Source organism: Erinaceus europaeus, chromosome X, assembly GCF_950295315.1.
Source record: "Erinaceus europaeus chromosome X, mEriEur2.1, whole genome shotgun sequence".
In the NCBI taxonomy this organism is placed as follows: Eukaryota; Metazoa; Chordata; class Mammalia; order Eulipotyphla; family Erinaceidae; genus Erinaceus; species Erinaceus europaeus.
This window is the reverse complement of record NC_080185.1, coordinates 1,475,049-1,490,048: the sequence shown is the minus strand read 5'-3', so window position 1 is coordinate 1,490,048 and position 15,000 is coordinate 1,475,049. Positions and strand designations below refer to the sequence as shown.

Here is a 15,000-nt window from a genome sequence, read left to right as displayed (position 1 = left end):
GTCAGCTGTCTTAGAAAAGGGCTATTACATGGGACCCATTAACGCAAACTGCTCAACTGTGCTTTGTTCACAAGTGTCTCTGCCCCGTGATTCTGTAAAACCTTGTTTTGAGACAGACTCCTTGGCTGTCTTGATTAACTTTAAGTCTTGGATTGTTGTCTTTCTTTTCAACTTTTTTTCTTTTTTAATGAGAGACCAGCACACTGTTCAGCTCTGGTTGATGGTGGTGCTGGTGATTGAACCTGGAAGTTTAGAGCCTCAGGCATCAAAGTCTTTTGGCAGAACCATTATGCTGCCTGCCCCTGTTCTACTGTCTCCCCTGCCTTTTCCTTCCTCTCTCCCTTCCTTCCTTCCTTCCTTCCTTCCTTCCTTCCTTCCTTCCTTCCTTCCTTCCTTCCTTCCTTCCTTCCTTCCTGTTATCCTCAGGGTTTGCCACTGGGGCTTCAAGCCTGCAGGACTCTTCATCTAGTCACCACAGGACACCTTCACTGTTTCCCTTGGATGGGCGCTCTATGAGGTGAGCAGGGGCTTGGTCTTCATCTCCACGACTGTGACGGTGATGTGCACATGTCCTGGGCAAGCCGCCTCCCAGCCCGAATGCTTCGCTCACCCTGTGCCCTATGTCACACAGCTCCTCCCTTTGCTGGAAGGGAAGGGACGCTACTTGACTCCTCTAAGTGGCTGAACAAAGCCAACTGTGTCTTCAGCTGCATTCAGCTTCTGTTCTTCAGCTCTGACTTCTGTCCAAGCCTGTCCTGTCAGAGGGCTTCGGGCTGCTCGGGTCAGCGGGCCTGCGCACCTCTTCCCCTTTCCTTGGAAACCCTCGTCTTTGGTGCACTATCATCTGCAGAGACCTGGGCTGGGCAGGCTTTTGTCTAGATGTGCACCTGCTCCTGCCAGGAGCACCGCCACCGAGTCTGCCCCACCTGTGCTGCCACTTTGGGTCCCACGCTTGATCTGGGTGTCACCTCCGCACCAGCCAGCCAGCGTATGCTACTCACAGCGGCTCTCTGAGTCTGAGGACCCTCCCCCTCCCTCCCGGGAAGCAGAGGGCTAGTCCATTAGCCTTGCTCTGCTCTGCACAGTGAGACCAGTTTGTTCTCTTGCCAGGCTGTTGTGGTAATTACAGACAATAACGTGCATTGAGTGAGCGGCGCGGAGAGAGCTCCGAGGCCAATGGGCCCTGGCCAGTGGATCTTCCTGCCCAGTGCCCAGTCAGGCCCATCCCATCCCTACAGACAGGCCAGAGGCAAAATGGCACCACACTATTGCTTTATTGTTTACAAAACATGAAAACCCAGACCCCAGGGGCTGCCAGTACCAGTAAGGGGGGAAGGACACAGAAGTCAGTGGGCACCAACCAGGGCCAGCAGCCGGGGGAGGGGGGAGTTGTCAGGGACTCTGACCCTGCTGTAGCTGCAGGCTGGGCCGCTGTTCTGCCTGCCGAGGGGGCCAGGCCCTGCCTGAGGTGAAGACGTGGTGTGGGCATCCCTGAGTGATACACTGCTCTGGACAGGACGGGCAGATGCAAGCCAGGTCCCAGCCCGCCGGAACCTGCCACCTTCCCCACCTGCTCGCGCTGCCAGCCCCAGGGAGAGAACCTGGACCCAGGCAGGCAGGGCCCTGCCTTCCACTGCAGAGCCACAGGGAGCAGGAATGCTCATCCATTAGGCTACCCGTGAAGGGTGAGCCACTAATCTGTGTAAAACCGTCCTGTCCCACAGCCGCGGCTCCGCGCCTCAGGCTGGCCTGCTGCCTATCTCCCGGACTGCAGGTGGTGGTGCAACTGCTCCGCCTGGCTCTTCAGCCGCTGGAATTCCTCCTGGATGAAGTCGGTCAGGGCTTTGCGCATTTCCACCTGGGGACAAGAATGGGCTGACCAGATGGCCCTGCAGGTCTCCAGGGTCCCAGGGCAGGCCCGCCAGCCGGAACACTCACAGCAGACTTGTTCTCTGCACGGAGCCGCTCAAGCACAGGCAGGGCGCTGAAGGGCTTCCCGATGAGCACGGTGATCCTCTGGGGGTGGGGAGGGCAGAGCAGATGATGGGGGACACGAGCTGGGAGGGCCCCTGGCCAGCCCAAGGGTGGGAAGGAAGCAGGGGCTGCGGCCCACCCAAACCTGCCGTGAGCAGACCCTCTGGAAAGCAAGGTGTTGGGGGCAGGCTCCCAACCTCAGGGTTCCCAGCCTCCTTTGCTCTTCTACCAGCCTGCTGCCAGGAAGTCTCACCCCATGCCCCTCTGTGCCCTGCTGCAGCCCCAGGCTCAGCTGAGAGTCATGGGCAGAGGGAGGGCCGGTGGACAGACAGGGTAGCAGCCCCAACGCACCTGTCCAAAGCGAGGGAAGTAGGGCGGGCTGTTGGGGAGAACGTCATTCATTCCTGCAGCAGGGAACAGAAGGCTGAGGACAGACTCGGCTGGCGCAGGCAGCCCTGCAGACAGCGTGCACCCCGGACACCCATCACAGCCCGGGGCCCCAAGACGGGGGCTTACCAACGTGCCACAGCGGCAGGATGACAGGGTTGAGGTGACACTCAGCAATCAGGCGCCCGATCCCTGCCCCCAGAGAGGCGAGAGGCAGAAGCACGGTGTGAGCTACGCTGTCCCTGTCCCCAAGTCTAAAGCAGCAACCCCGGGCAGCCCCTCTGCAGGGCAGCCTGACCTGGGCTCCTGTGCCCTCCAGCCAGAGGTGGGAGCCTTACCCCACTTGAAGCGCAGGAACTCTGAACTCATGTTCACCTTCCCTGCAGAGAGACGGACAGTGGTGAGGCAGGCGGGGGTGGGGCCGGACCCCACCAGCCCCACTGACCTTCTGGGAAGATGTGCACCCAGTCCCCGTGGTTGAGCTTCTCCAGGATGAAGTCCATTCCCTTCTGATAGACGCCGTCTCCTGCCAAGAGAAGCTGCTCTGCGGGGTCTGTGCTGAGGGCCTTCCGAGACCCCCACAGCATGCCCATGGCCAGCTGGAGAAGCTGCGATCCAGGTGCCACCCTCCCCCAGAGGCAGGCAGGCAGGCAGGCAGGCAGGCACACGCACACGGACTGTCTGACCAGTCCCCAGGAGGGCCGGTGCTTGACGTGCTACTCGGCCCCCGAGTCTGAGCCCAGCTGCGAGCTACATCTGGGGAACAGTCACCCCTGCGGTTTCTTTCTTTGGACCACTGAAGTTTCGTAGAGAGGGCACTGCAAGTGTGGCACTAAGTGGGAGATGGCGGGCTTAACAGGCACCAGCTTCTCCTCTACCAACGGCCAGGCACTGGGAAAGCGCCCCCAGCTGGAACCTGGGGACACTAGCAGGCAGGGCACATGTGGCCAAGTCACCAGGCATACTGCCATGCCATCCCCACCCACTTGCACAGCACATGCAAAGTGTCTCAGGGCCCTGTCTGCAGGACGGAGCTGCTTGGGACTACAGATGCTGCTTTCACTGTGTTAAGCTGGCAGGCCTCTGCTGTGCGCTGAACATGCTTGTTGGGGCCGGGGCCGGGGCCGGTTGGGGCCGGGGCCGGAGTCGGACTGGAGCCAGGTGCTGACTCACATGGCTGAGCAAACACATTACAATGCTCAGGGAGCCGGTTCAGGTTCCCGGTCCTCACTATGGGAAGGAGGCTTCACAAGCAGTGAAGAGGGCTGCAGGTATCTTCCTCTTTCCCTCTCAATTTCCCTCTCTTTTTTTTTTCTCTCTAGGATAGGACAGAGAGAAATTGAGGAGGGGAAAACAGAGAGGGAGAGAGAAAGATAGACACCTGGAATTGGGCAGTAGCGCAACAGGTTAAGCGCAGGTGGCGCAAGGTGCAACTACCGGTGTAAGGATCCCACTTCGAACTCACGGCTCCCCACCTGCAGGGGAGTCCCTTCACAGGCGGTGGGTGAAGCAGGTCTGCAGGTGTCTGTCTTTCTCTCCCCCCTCTGTCTTCCCCTCCTTTCTCCATTTCTCTCTGTCCTATTCAACAACGATGACATCAAGAACAACAACTACAACAATAAAAAAAGACAACAAAGAAATATTTTTAAAAAGATAGCGGTGGTGGAGATAGCATAATGGTTATGCAAACAAGACTCTCATGCCTGAGGCTCCCAAGTCCCAGGTTCAATCCCCCGCACCACCATGAGCCAGAGCTGAGCAGTGCTCTGGTTTTTCTCTCTGTGCGTATATCTCTCTCTCAAAAATAAACAAGATATTAAAAAAAAGAAAGATAGACACCTGCAGACCTGCTTCACCACTTATTAAGCAAACCCCCTGCAGGTGGGGAGCCGGCGGCTAGAACTGAGATCCCTGTGGGGTCCTTTGCTTAACCTGATGTGCTATGCGCTACTGCCCAACCCCCCTCTCAATTTCTCTCTAGCCACTAAATACATAATAATTTTGAAAAATCAAATTAAAAAATAAGCAAACGTGTTTGTCAATCCCAGCCCACTCTCCCTCACTGGCAGGAGAGATTCTTAGGGTGCAATTCTGCTTGTTGGTATTAAATGAGCAATAGAGCTTAGGTGCAGGTCAGAGAGGAGAGGACATGGGAGGCAGCACAGTGGTTCTGCAAAAAAAAACACTCACATGCCTGAGACTCTGAGGTCCCAAGTTTAACTCCCTGCACTGGCATAAGCCAGAGTTGAGTAGCGCTCTGGGAAAAGGGGGCGGGGGAGCAACAGGCCAGGGAGATGTGAAGCCAGCAGAGTAGCAGACTTGTATGCCTGAATTCCTGAGGTCCCAGGTTCAATTTCCGGAATAACCTTAAGTCAGAACCCAGCAGCGCTCTGGTGTAAGACTCTTTCTGTGTGCCTGTTTCATTAAAGATAAGTAAATTGGGGGCCAGGTGGTGGTGCAGCTGGTTAGGCACACACACTACAGCGTACAAGGACCCAGATCCAAGCCCCTGGTCCCCACCTGCAGGGGGGAAAGCTTCATGAGTGGTGACGCAGGGCTGCAGGTGTCTGTCTCTCTCCCAGCACTAGTCAGCTCTGGTTTATGGTGGTGTGGGAGATTGAACCTGGGACTTCAAAGCCTCAGGCACGAGAGTCTCTTTGCATAACCATTATGCTATCTACCCTCACCCTCTCTTTCCCTCTCTATCACCCCCTCTCGTCTCAATTTCTGACTGTATCCAACAAAATAAATATTTAAAAAAGATAAATAAATATAAATAAATATAAAAAAGATAAATATTTTTAAAAGATAAATGATAAAAGATAGCATGATGGTTCTGCAAAAGACTCTTTTGCCTGAGGCTCTGAAATCCCAGCTTCAGCCCCTGCATCATCATAAGCCAGAGCTGAACCGTATTATGGTGTAAAAAAAAAAAGGGAGTCGGGCGGTAGCACAGCGGGTTAAGCGCAGGTGGCGCAAAGCACAAGGACCGGCATAAGGATCCCAGTTCGAACCCCGGCTCCCCACCTGCAGGGGAGTCGCTTCACAGGCGGTGAAGCAGGTCTGCAGGTGTCTATCTTTCTCTCCCCCTCTCTGTCTTCCCCTCCTCTCTCCATTTCTCTCTGTCCTATCCAACAACGACAACAACAATAATAACTACAACAATAAAACAACAAGGGCAAAAAAAGGGAATAAATAAAACTTTAAAAAAAAGTGAACGATCAGATCAGTCAGATCTCAGCTACGAGGTTCCAAGTTTGATATCTAATATTGCATGTGCCAGGGTGTCACTCTAGTTCTCTCTCCTCTCTCATTAATAAATGCAAATCACTTTTTTGAAATTTATTTATTTTCCCTTTTGTTGCCCTTGTTGTTTTTTATTGTTGTAGTTATTGATGTCATTGTTGGAAAGAGAGAAATGGAGAGAGGAGAGGAAGACAGAGTGGGGAGAGAAAAATAGACACCTGCAGACCTGCTTCACCGCCTGTGAAGTGACCCCCTTGCAGGTAGGGAGCCGGGAGCTCGAACCAGGATCCTTACTTCAGTCCTTGCACTTAGGGCCAAGTGTGCCCTTTCTTTTTTAAAATAGAGCCCTGTTCAGCTCTGGTTTATGGTGCTGTAGGAGATTGAACCTGGAACTCTGGAACCTCAGGCATGATAGTCTCTTTGCATAACCGTTATGCTACCTACCCCTGCCCTGCAAATCAATTTCTTTGCTTTCCTTTTTCCACCAGAGTTGTTTCTGGGGCTCACTGAATCCACTGCTCCTGATGGCCACTCTTTCTTTCCTTTTCTCTTTCTTTTTCCAATTGACAGAACAAAGAAACTGAGATGGGACAAACAGTGAAGGAGACAGACATCTGGGGGCCGGGCGGCGGCACACCTGGTTGAGTGCACGTGATACACCTGCACTGCCATCAGGGATTCTCTTAGCAACCTGGCCCCCTCCACCATCGTGCCGGAGCCAAACTGCATGCTCAGCACCACAATGGAGCAATGGAGCCCGGCTCTCCACAAGCCCAGTGCTGCCCAGCCACAGCGCTTGTCTAGGGGCTCAGGAGAGCTCACCTCGGCACACCGGCACACATTTGCCCAGGCTGAAGAAGTGGGAGTGCAGCTCCTTGGTGAAGCAGATGTCTGCTGCCGCGGGGGTCCTGCAGCGTGGGGGCAGCATGGTCAGTCTGTGCCCAGCCCTGGTCTCCCACCCCTTGGGCTGGGCGCCTGGCACCCAGGAGGGACGCACAGGGGGTCTGCGGGGCCCCAGCCCATGCCCTGCCTGCGCTGCTGGATGCCGCCTCCTGGGCAGAGCAGGAGGAGGGCAGTACCAAGCGAGGCCTGCCGCCCACCGTGGGGGCCCATTCCTCCTCACCAACGCATCAACTTCAGGTTCCAGATGTGGCGGAGTTTCAGGATCCCTGGGGGTGGGGGGGGTGAGGACAGCTTCATGGCCACCTGTCCTTGTCCCGAGCAACACCGTCTTCTGCCACCCCATTTCAGCGGATGAGGCAATGGCGGTCCATGGCCGCTGTCCACAGCCCAAGGTGGCCCCTTCCAGCCCCCCACCTCTGCTGACTCCCCTCCGCTCCTTGTCCGTCCCCACGTCTGCTCTGCTACCGTCCTGGAGCACTTTCACGCCGCCTCCTTCTCTGCCCCTCCAGCCCAGCCCACAGGGCACCTGTGGAGGCCTGGTCCGCAGCCCCCCCTCTGCCCGGGGCGGCCGCAGCGGGCCGTGCGGTCTAAGCAGTCCAGACACCTAATGGGCACAGCGGAGGGCGCCCCTCTGGCCAGCCAGCACGGTTACTGGAGCCAAGCACACCCTGTGAGCCTGGGGGGGGGGGGGGGACCGGGCTCCCAAGCGAGGCAGCCGGGAGCAGGACAGTGATGCCCCCAGGAGGCGGGCCGTCCACCTCCACTTCCCCGCACGCACGCTGCTGAGGCTGCCCCGCGGGGTTAGCAACCCTTCCTCCCGGGCTGGCACCCCGAAACCCGAGCTCCAGCTGTGTGCGAGGGCCTGGGGCCAAGTGGGTGTGCCTGGCCCGGCTCCCCGCCCCGCCCCGCCGCACCCCGCCAGTACCCCAGAGGTGAGGGTCGTCCATGCAGGACTGGTGGTTGGAGACGGTGATGAGCGGGGTGGCCGGGCCCCGGTTCTCGATGAGCTCGTACAGCACCTCCTTGTTGTGCACCGTCAGGCGGTTCATGTACTCTGCGAGAGAGAGGCGTCGCGGACTCTGCGGAGCGCCCCCGCGTGGCCGGCCAGGCTGCGGGCGCACTCACTGGTCCAGAAGCAGCTGTAGGTGCCCACCAGGCCCATGACGACGCTGCTGGCCAGGGTCCAGGCGAGCGGCGGCACGGCGGGGAACGGCCACTTGACGTGCAGGGGCATCTCGCAGCGCTGCCCGGCTGCCGAGCCTGCACGCGGCACTCTGCCAAGGGCCCTCGCCCGACGTCGGGGCGCCCGCGCTGGCCGCAGCGAGGGGCTGCAGGCTCCGCAGGCGACAGCCGCGCGCCCCACGCACGCGCCGGAAAGCGAGGCCGCGCCACATCTGGCCGCCGGACTGCCTGTCGCAAAAGCCGCCAGGTCGCTTGACGGCGGCGCCCGGGCGGACTCGGGGGCGCCCCGCCCAGGCCGCGCCCAGGCCGGCGCGGAACCCGCTCCCGGCTCCGGAGGGCGCCTGTGTGGGTGTCTGGGAGCTGCGGGCCGGGACTCAGCGCCGCGAGGTGGGCCTGGCAGCACGCTGATGGCCACTGGCAGAGCACTTTGCCTTTGGTTCCTTTTCCCCTCGCTTTGATGCAGGGAGGCGAAATTCCAACACGGAGTTAAGCACTGCGCAGTGCCCGATGATAATTTATAGTATGTATAATTTCTTCCGTATACTGTGTGCACATTACGCTGTGCCATTCTACATAATGACGTACAATTTTGCATAATCACAGACTTCATCAAACATGTGAGTGCATGTAATAATACATCAGGTCATGTGCCCTGTAAATATGTGCTGCCACATAGCTTTTAGTAGAAAATGTTCTAGAGCTGGGAAGACAGCGGACTGGTTACGCAAAGATATTCATGCCTGGGGCATGAGAGGTCCCAAATTCAATCCCCAGTACTGTAAGCCACAGTTGCGCAGTGATCCGGGAAAACAAAAGAAAAGAAAGAAAATATTCAGGGCCAGGTGGTGGTGCACCTGGTTGAGCTCACATGTTACAATGCACAAGGACCCAGGTCCCCGCCTGCAGGGGGAAAGCTTTGCAAGTGGTGAAGCAAGGCTGCAGGTAGAGTCTCTCTGTCACTCCCCGTCACTATTTTCCCCTTCCCTCTCAATTTCTGGCTGTCTCTATCCAATAAGTAAATAAAGATAATATATTTTTTTTATTGATGCTGTTGTACAGGACAGAGAGAAACTGAGAGAAGAGGGGAAGACAGAGTGGGAGAGAAAGACAGACACCTGCAGACCTGCTTCACCACCTGTGAAGTGATCCCCCTGCAGGTGGGGAGCTGGCAGCTCAAACCAAGATCCTTATGTTGGTTCTAGTGCTTCATGCCATGTGCACTTAACCCACTGTGCTCTCGCCTGGCCCCTTTTATTTTTATTTTTATTGCTACTATATTTATTGCTGGAGCTCTGTGCCAGCATTATGAATCTATCATTTCTATTTTATTTCATTTTATTTTGCCACCAGGGTTATGACTGGGACTCAGTTTTGCACCACAACTCCACTTTTCCTGGCAGCTATTTTTTTCCTTTCTATTTATTTGAAAGAACAGAGATAAATTGAGAGGGGAAGAGGGAGAGAGAGGGAGATAGACAGAAAGACACCCAAAAATTTGCTTCACTGCTCATGAAGCATCCTCCCTGCAGGTAGAGATCAGGGGCTTGAACCTGGGTCCTTGCACATGGTAACATGTATGCTCAACTGGGTGTACCATAACCCGGCCCCTATATTTCTGCTTTTCTATCTGAGAAGCCAGCCCAAGATGGCCAGGCTTGCAATGATAAAAACAAAGAAAATGTATAAAAGGGCCAAGTGGTGGCATACCTAGTAGAGTACATGGTCAAGGACCCTGGTTCAAGCTTGCAGTTTCCACTTTGAGTGGAAAGCTTTAGGAGTGGCTGCCACGCCCCACTCAAATCTAGAACGATGGGTCTGACAGGGTCAGCACCGTGGAAAACTCTCTTCAAGGAAGAAGAATTCTGGGAGTGGGTCTTGGCATCCTGAGCAGATCTAAATTGGAAACTCTGATTATTGTTTTCATTATGTACATGGTAATGATGCCGTGTAATCGGGGATGAACAGCCCCTGTTCCCAGATTAGATACAGATGAACAGGAAATGTACACAAAGCAATGAAGTGGATGAAGTTATCGGTCATCAACTACATAAAGTTTTGGGAAAAATTCTTAATAATACTTACTCACCTCCTCTTATAAATTATGCTAAAACTCTACATAAAATACTATCTGCTAAGCCTATTACCAGAAATGCATCACCCCATGAAGTACGACATTTCTGTGTAAAACCACAAGGCTATGTAATCAAGAAATGAGCTTTACTTTCTGTTCCAGCTATTGTTTATGTAAGACTGAAAGATAGATAAACTCTCACTGGCTGAATAAAAATTGAGCTCAGATTCACCCTCCAACAGAGTGTGGTGTATTCTGTTCTCCCTTGCGCCAACACCTGACCCACCGGGTGGTCGTCTTCGGAGTTCCCTGATCCTTCCTGCTGCTCTTCCACTGTAGCGGTCTGTTGCAAGTGGCAAAGCAGTGTTATAGGTTATAAGTGTCTTTCTTTCTTTTTTTTTATTTATTTTTTAATTTTTTTAAAATTTTTTTTATTTTATTATTTTTTTTATTTAAGAAAGGATTAATTAACAAAACCATAGGGTAGGAGGGGTACAACTCCACACAATTCCCACCACCCAATCTCCATATCCCACCCCCTCCCCCGATAGCTTTCCCATTCTCTATCCCTCTGGGAGCATGGACCCAGGGTCATTGAGGGTTGCAGAAGGTAGAAGGTCTGGCTTCTGTAATTGCTTCCTCGCTGAACATGGGCGTTGACTGGTCGGTCCATACTCCCAGTCTGCCTCTCTCTTTCCCTAGTAGGATGGGTCTCTGGGGAAGCTGAGCTCCAGGACACATTGGTGGTGTCTTCAATCCAGGGAAGTCTGGCCGGCATCCTGATGACACCTGGAACCTGGTGACTGAAAAGAGAGTTAACATACAAAGCCAAACAAATTGTTGAGCAATCATGGACCCAAAGCTTGGAAAAGTGGAGAGGAAGTATTAGGGAGGTACTCACTGCAAACTCTAGTATACTTCTGCTTTCTTACTTTGGTGCCATACTCCAAACTCAGTCAATTTCTGCTTTGCGTTTCTACTTCTTTTTTTTTTTACATGCATAACATTCCCCAGATTCCCATTTAGCAATACAACCCCCACTATTTCATTCATCATTTTTCATGGACCTGTATTCTCCCCACCCACCCACCCACCCCAGAGTCTTTTACTTTGGTGTAATACTCCAATTCCATTTCAGGTTCGACTTGTGTTTTCTTTTCTAATCTTGTTTTTCAACTTCGGCCTGAGAGTGAGATCATCCCATATTCATCCTTCTGTTTCTGACTTATTTCACTCAACATGATTTTTTCAAGGTCCATCCAAGATCGGCTGAAAACGGTGAAGTCACCATTTTTTACAGCTGAGTAGTATTCCATTGTGTATATATACCACAACTTGCTCAGCCACTCATCTGTTGTTGGACACCTGGGTTGTTTCCAGGTTTTGGCTATTACAAATTGTGCTGCCAAGAACATATGTGTCCACAGATCTTTTGGGATGGATGTGTTGGGTTCCTTAGGATATATCCCCAGGAGGGGAATTGCAGGATCATAGGGTAGGTCCATTTCTAGCCTTCTGAGAGTTCTCCAGACTGTTCTCCACAGAGGTTGGACCAATTGACATTCCCACCAGCAGTGCAGGAGGGTTCCTTTGACCCCACACCCTCTCCAGCATTTGCTGCTGTTACCTTTTCTGATGTGTGACATTCTCACAGGAGTGAAGTGATATCTCATTGTTGTCTTGATTTGCATTTCTCTGACAATCAGAGACTTGGAGCATTTTTTCATGTGTTTCTCGGCCTTTTGGATCTCTTCTGTGGTGAATATTCTGTCCAATTCCTCCCCCCATTTTTGGATGGGGTTATTTGTTGTCTTGTTGTTGAGTCTGGTAAGCTCTTTATATATGTTGGTTATTAAACTCTTATCTGATGTATGGCATGTAAAGATCTTCTCCCATTCTGTGAGGGGTCTCTTGATTTGGGTAGTGGTTTCTTTTGCTGTGAAGAAGCTTTTTAATTTGATGTAGTCCCATAGGTTTATACTTACCTTAGTCTTCCTTGTAATTGGATTCGTTTCATTGAAAATGTCTTTAAAATTTATGCGGAAAAAAGTTCTTCCAATATTTTCCTCTAAGTATCTGATAGTTTCTGGTCTAACATCCAAGTCCTTGATCCACTTGGAATTTACTTTTGTATTTGGTGAAATACAGTGATTCAGCTTCATTCTTCTGCATGTTTCAACCCATTGTTTCCAATACCATTTGTTGAAGAGACTCTGCTTTCCCCATGTAATAGTCTGGGCCCCTTTGTCAAAGATTAGATGTCCATAGGTGTGGGGCCTCATTTCTGGGCTCTCAATTCTATTCCACTGGTCAGTGTGTCTGTTCATGTTCCAGTACCAAGCAGTTTTGATGACAATGGCCCTATAATATAGTTTGAGATCTGGCAGTGTGATGCCTCCGGTTCTGTTCTTTTTTCTCAAGATTGTTTTGGCAATTCTAGGTCTTTTCTGGTTCCAGATAAACATTTGTAGCATTTGTTCTATTCTCCTAAAAAATGTGCTTGGGATCTTGATGGGGATAGCATTAAATTTGTAGATGGCTCTGGGTAATATATTCATTTTGATGATGTTAATTCTTCCAACCCATGAGCATGGAATATCTTTCCATTTCTTTGTGTCTTTTTCAATTTCTTTGAGTAGTGACTCATAATTTTCAGTATACAAGTCTTTCACTTCTTTGGTTAGGTTTATTCCTAGATATTTTATTGTTTTTGTTGCTATAGAAAAAGGAACTGATTTCTGGATTTCAATTTCTTCTAACTTAGTGTTTGCATAGAGGAATGCCACTGACTTTTGAATGTTAATTTTATAGCCTGACACATTACTGTATTGCCTGATGATTTCCAAAAGCTTCTTGCTGGATTCCTTAGGTTTTTCCATGTATACTATCATGTCATCTGCAAATAAGGAGAGTTTGACTTCTTCTCTTCCAATCTGTATTCCTTTAATTCCTTGCTCCTGCCTGATTGCTATGGCAAGAACTTCCAACACTATGTTGAATAGTAATGGTGATAGTGGGCAGCCCTGTCTAGTACCTGATCTGAGGGGAAATGCTTCCAGTTTTTCACCATTGAGTATGATGTTGGCTGTAGGTTTGCTATATATAGACTCCACTATCTTCAGGAATTTTCCATCTATTCCTATTTTTTGTAGTGTTTTGATCATAAAGGGATGTTGTATTTTGTCAAAGGCTTTCTCTGCATCTATTGATATGACCATGTGGTTTTTGGTCTTGCTTTTGTTGATGTGGTGGATCACATTGATTGATTTACGTATATTAAACCAACCTTGCATGCCTGGGATAAACCCCACTTGGTCATGATGGACAATCTCTTTGATATACTGCTGTATCCGGTTGGCTAGAATTTTGTTCAATATTTTCGCATCTATGTTCATCAGAGATATTGGTCTGTAGTTTTCTTTTTTGGTTGTGTCCCTGTCTGCTTTTGGTATCAGGGTGATGTTGGCTTCATAGAAGCTGGCAGGGAGTATTCCAGTGTCTTCAATCTTCTGGAAGACTTTTAAAAGTAGAGGTATTAGTTCTTCTTTGAAAGTTTTGTAGAATTCATTTGTAAAACCATCTGGTCCATGACTTTTATTTTTGGGAAGATTTTTGATAACTGTTTCAATTTCATTAGCTGTGATGGGCCTGTTCATGTTATCCACTTCCTCTTTACTTAGTTTTGGAAGTTGGTAGGTATCTAGGAAATCATTCATTTCTTCCAGGTTCTCTAGCTTGGTGGCATATAGTTGTTCATAGAGGCCTCGCATGATATGTTGAATTTCTGCAGTGTCTGTTGTGATATCTCCTCTTTCATTTACTATCCAATTTATTTGGGTCTTCTCCCTTTTTTGTTTTGTGAGTCTGGCTAAAGGTTTGTCGATTTTGTTTACTCTTTCGAAGAACCAACATTTACTTTCATTGATCTTTTGTATGGTTTTCCTATTCTCAATGTTATTTATTTCTGCCCTAACTTTAGTAATTTCTGTCCTTCTGGTTGCTTTAGGGTTCCTTTGTTGTTCTTCTTCTAGGTCTTTAAGATGTGCAATCAGGCTGTTTATTTGTGCCTTTTCTTGTTTCCTAATGTGTGCTTGTATAGCTATGAACTTCCCTCTTAGGACTGCTTTAGCTGTGTCCCAAATATTTTGATAGCTTGTGTCTTCATTTTCATTGAACTCTCGAAACATTTTGATTTCTTCCTTGATTTCCTCTTTGACCCAGAAGTTGTTAAGAAGTGTACTGTTGAGCTTCCACATTTTGGCACTGTTACTAATCTTTTGTTGATTGTTAAGTGTTAGTTTAATTCCACTGTGGTCTGAGAAGATGCTTGGGATGATTTCAGTGCTCTTGAATAGGCTGATGCTGTCTTTGTGGCCTAACATATGGTCTATCCTTGAGAATGATCCATGTGGATTTGAGTAAAATGTGTATTCCAGTTTCTTGGGATGAATGACTCTGAAAATGTCCAATAGTTCTAGTTTATCTATCTCTTCATTTAGCTCCCTATGTCTTTACTGATTTTCTGCCTGGATGATCTGTCAAGTTGAGATAGTGGGGTGTTGAAGTCCCCTACTATGATTGTGTTACTGTTAATATATTGCTGTAGCTCTTTCAGTAGAAGTTTGATGTATTTACATGGCTTCTCATTGGGTGCATAGATATTAATAATTGTTAAGTCCTCTTGATTGACTGATCCTCTGAGCATTAAGTAGTGTCCATTCCTATCTTTTTTAATCTTATGTATTTTAAAGTCTATCATGTCAGATATGAGAATAGCTGTTCCTGCCCTTTTTTGTGGGCCATTGGCTTGTATGATAGTTTTCCATCCTTTCACTTTAAGTCTGTGTTTGTCTTGTTGCGTTAGGTGAGTTTCCTGTAGACAACATATTGTTGGGTTGTGTTTTCTGATCCATCTTCCTACTCTGTGTCTTTTAATAGGTGAATTCAGGCCATTCACATTTATTGATATCAAAGATTGAAGATATTTTAACGCCATTCTTGTAGAGTTTTAGAGTGTTTTGATATATGTTCTATTTGTGGTGGTCTGGTTGTTTATAGGAAACCTTTCAGAACTTCTTTCAAGGCAGGCTTGGTGATGGTTGCTTCCTTCAACTGTTGCTTGTCTGAGAAGGTTTTGATGCTTCCATCTAGTCTGAATGACACTCTAGCAGGATATAGTATTCTTGGCTGAAAGCCTTTCTCATTGAGCACTCGATAGATATCTTGCCATTCTCTTC

At 49.9% G+C, this 15,000-nt stretch overlaps 1 protein-coding gene across 4 annotated transcripts; it reads right to left on the bottom strand.

Annotated features, from left to right (window-relative positions):
- Positions 1–1,255: 1,255 nt before the first annotated feature.
- On the bottom strand, positions 1,256–7,843 carry TAFAZZIN (tafazzin, phospholipid-lysophospholipid transacylase). 4 transcript variants are annotated; one of them, XM_060182992.1, is made up of 10 exons: positions 7,601–7,843; positions 7,436–7,562; positions 6,731–6,776; positions 6,430–6,515; positions 2,807–2,887; positions 2,700–2,741; positions 2,491–2,553; positions 2,326–2,378; positions 1,939–2,016; positions 1,256–1,858 (listed from the first exon to the last, which is right to left on the bottom strand). In XM_060182992.1, the coding sequence occupies exons 1-10, from the start codon at positions 7,742–7,744 to the stop codon at positions 1,757–1,759; spliced, it is 822 nt and encodes a 273-aa protein (XP_060038975.1). In that variant the 5' UTR covers positions 7,745–7,843; the 3' UTR covers positions 1,256–1,756. The 4 variants fall into 4 exon arrangements, with proteins under 4 accessions (XP_060038975.1, XP_060038973.1, XP_007538357.1 ...); XM_060182990.1 differs by having other exon boundaries at positions 2,326–2,353; positions 7,436–7,564; positions 7,636–7,842; XM_007538295.3 differs by having other exon boundaries at positions 7,436–7,564; positions 7,636–7,838.
- Positions 7,844–15,000: the final 7,157 nt, after the last annotated feature.

What these genes read in the sequence shown, in the direction of transcription:
- TAFAZZIN (XM_060182992.1), bottom strand. Translation starts at nt 7,744, where the DNA reads ATGCCCCTGCACGTCAAGTGGCCGTTCCCCGCCGTGCCGCCGCTCGCC. An exon ending in GGACGACCCTCACCTCTGGG is followed by an intron (nt 6,777 to 7,435) that starts GTACTGGCGGGG and finishes CCCCACCCCCAG; the next exon opens with GGATCCTGAAACTCCGCCAC. An exon ending in AACCTGAAGTTGATGCGTTG is followed by an intron (nt 6,516 to 6,730) that starts GTGAGGAGGAAT and finishes CCCACGCTGCAG; the next exon opens with GACCCCCGCGGCAGCAGACA.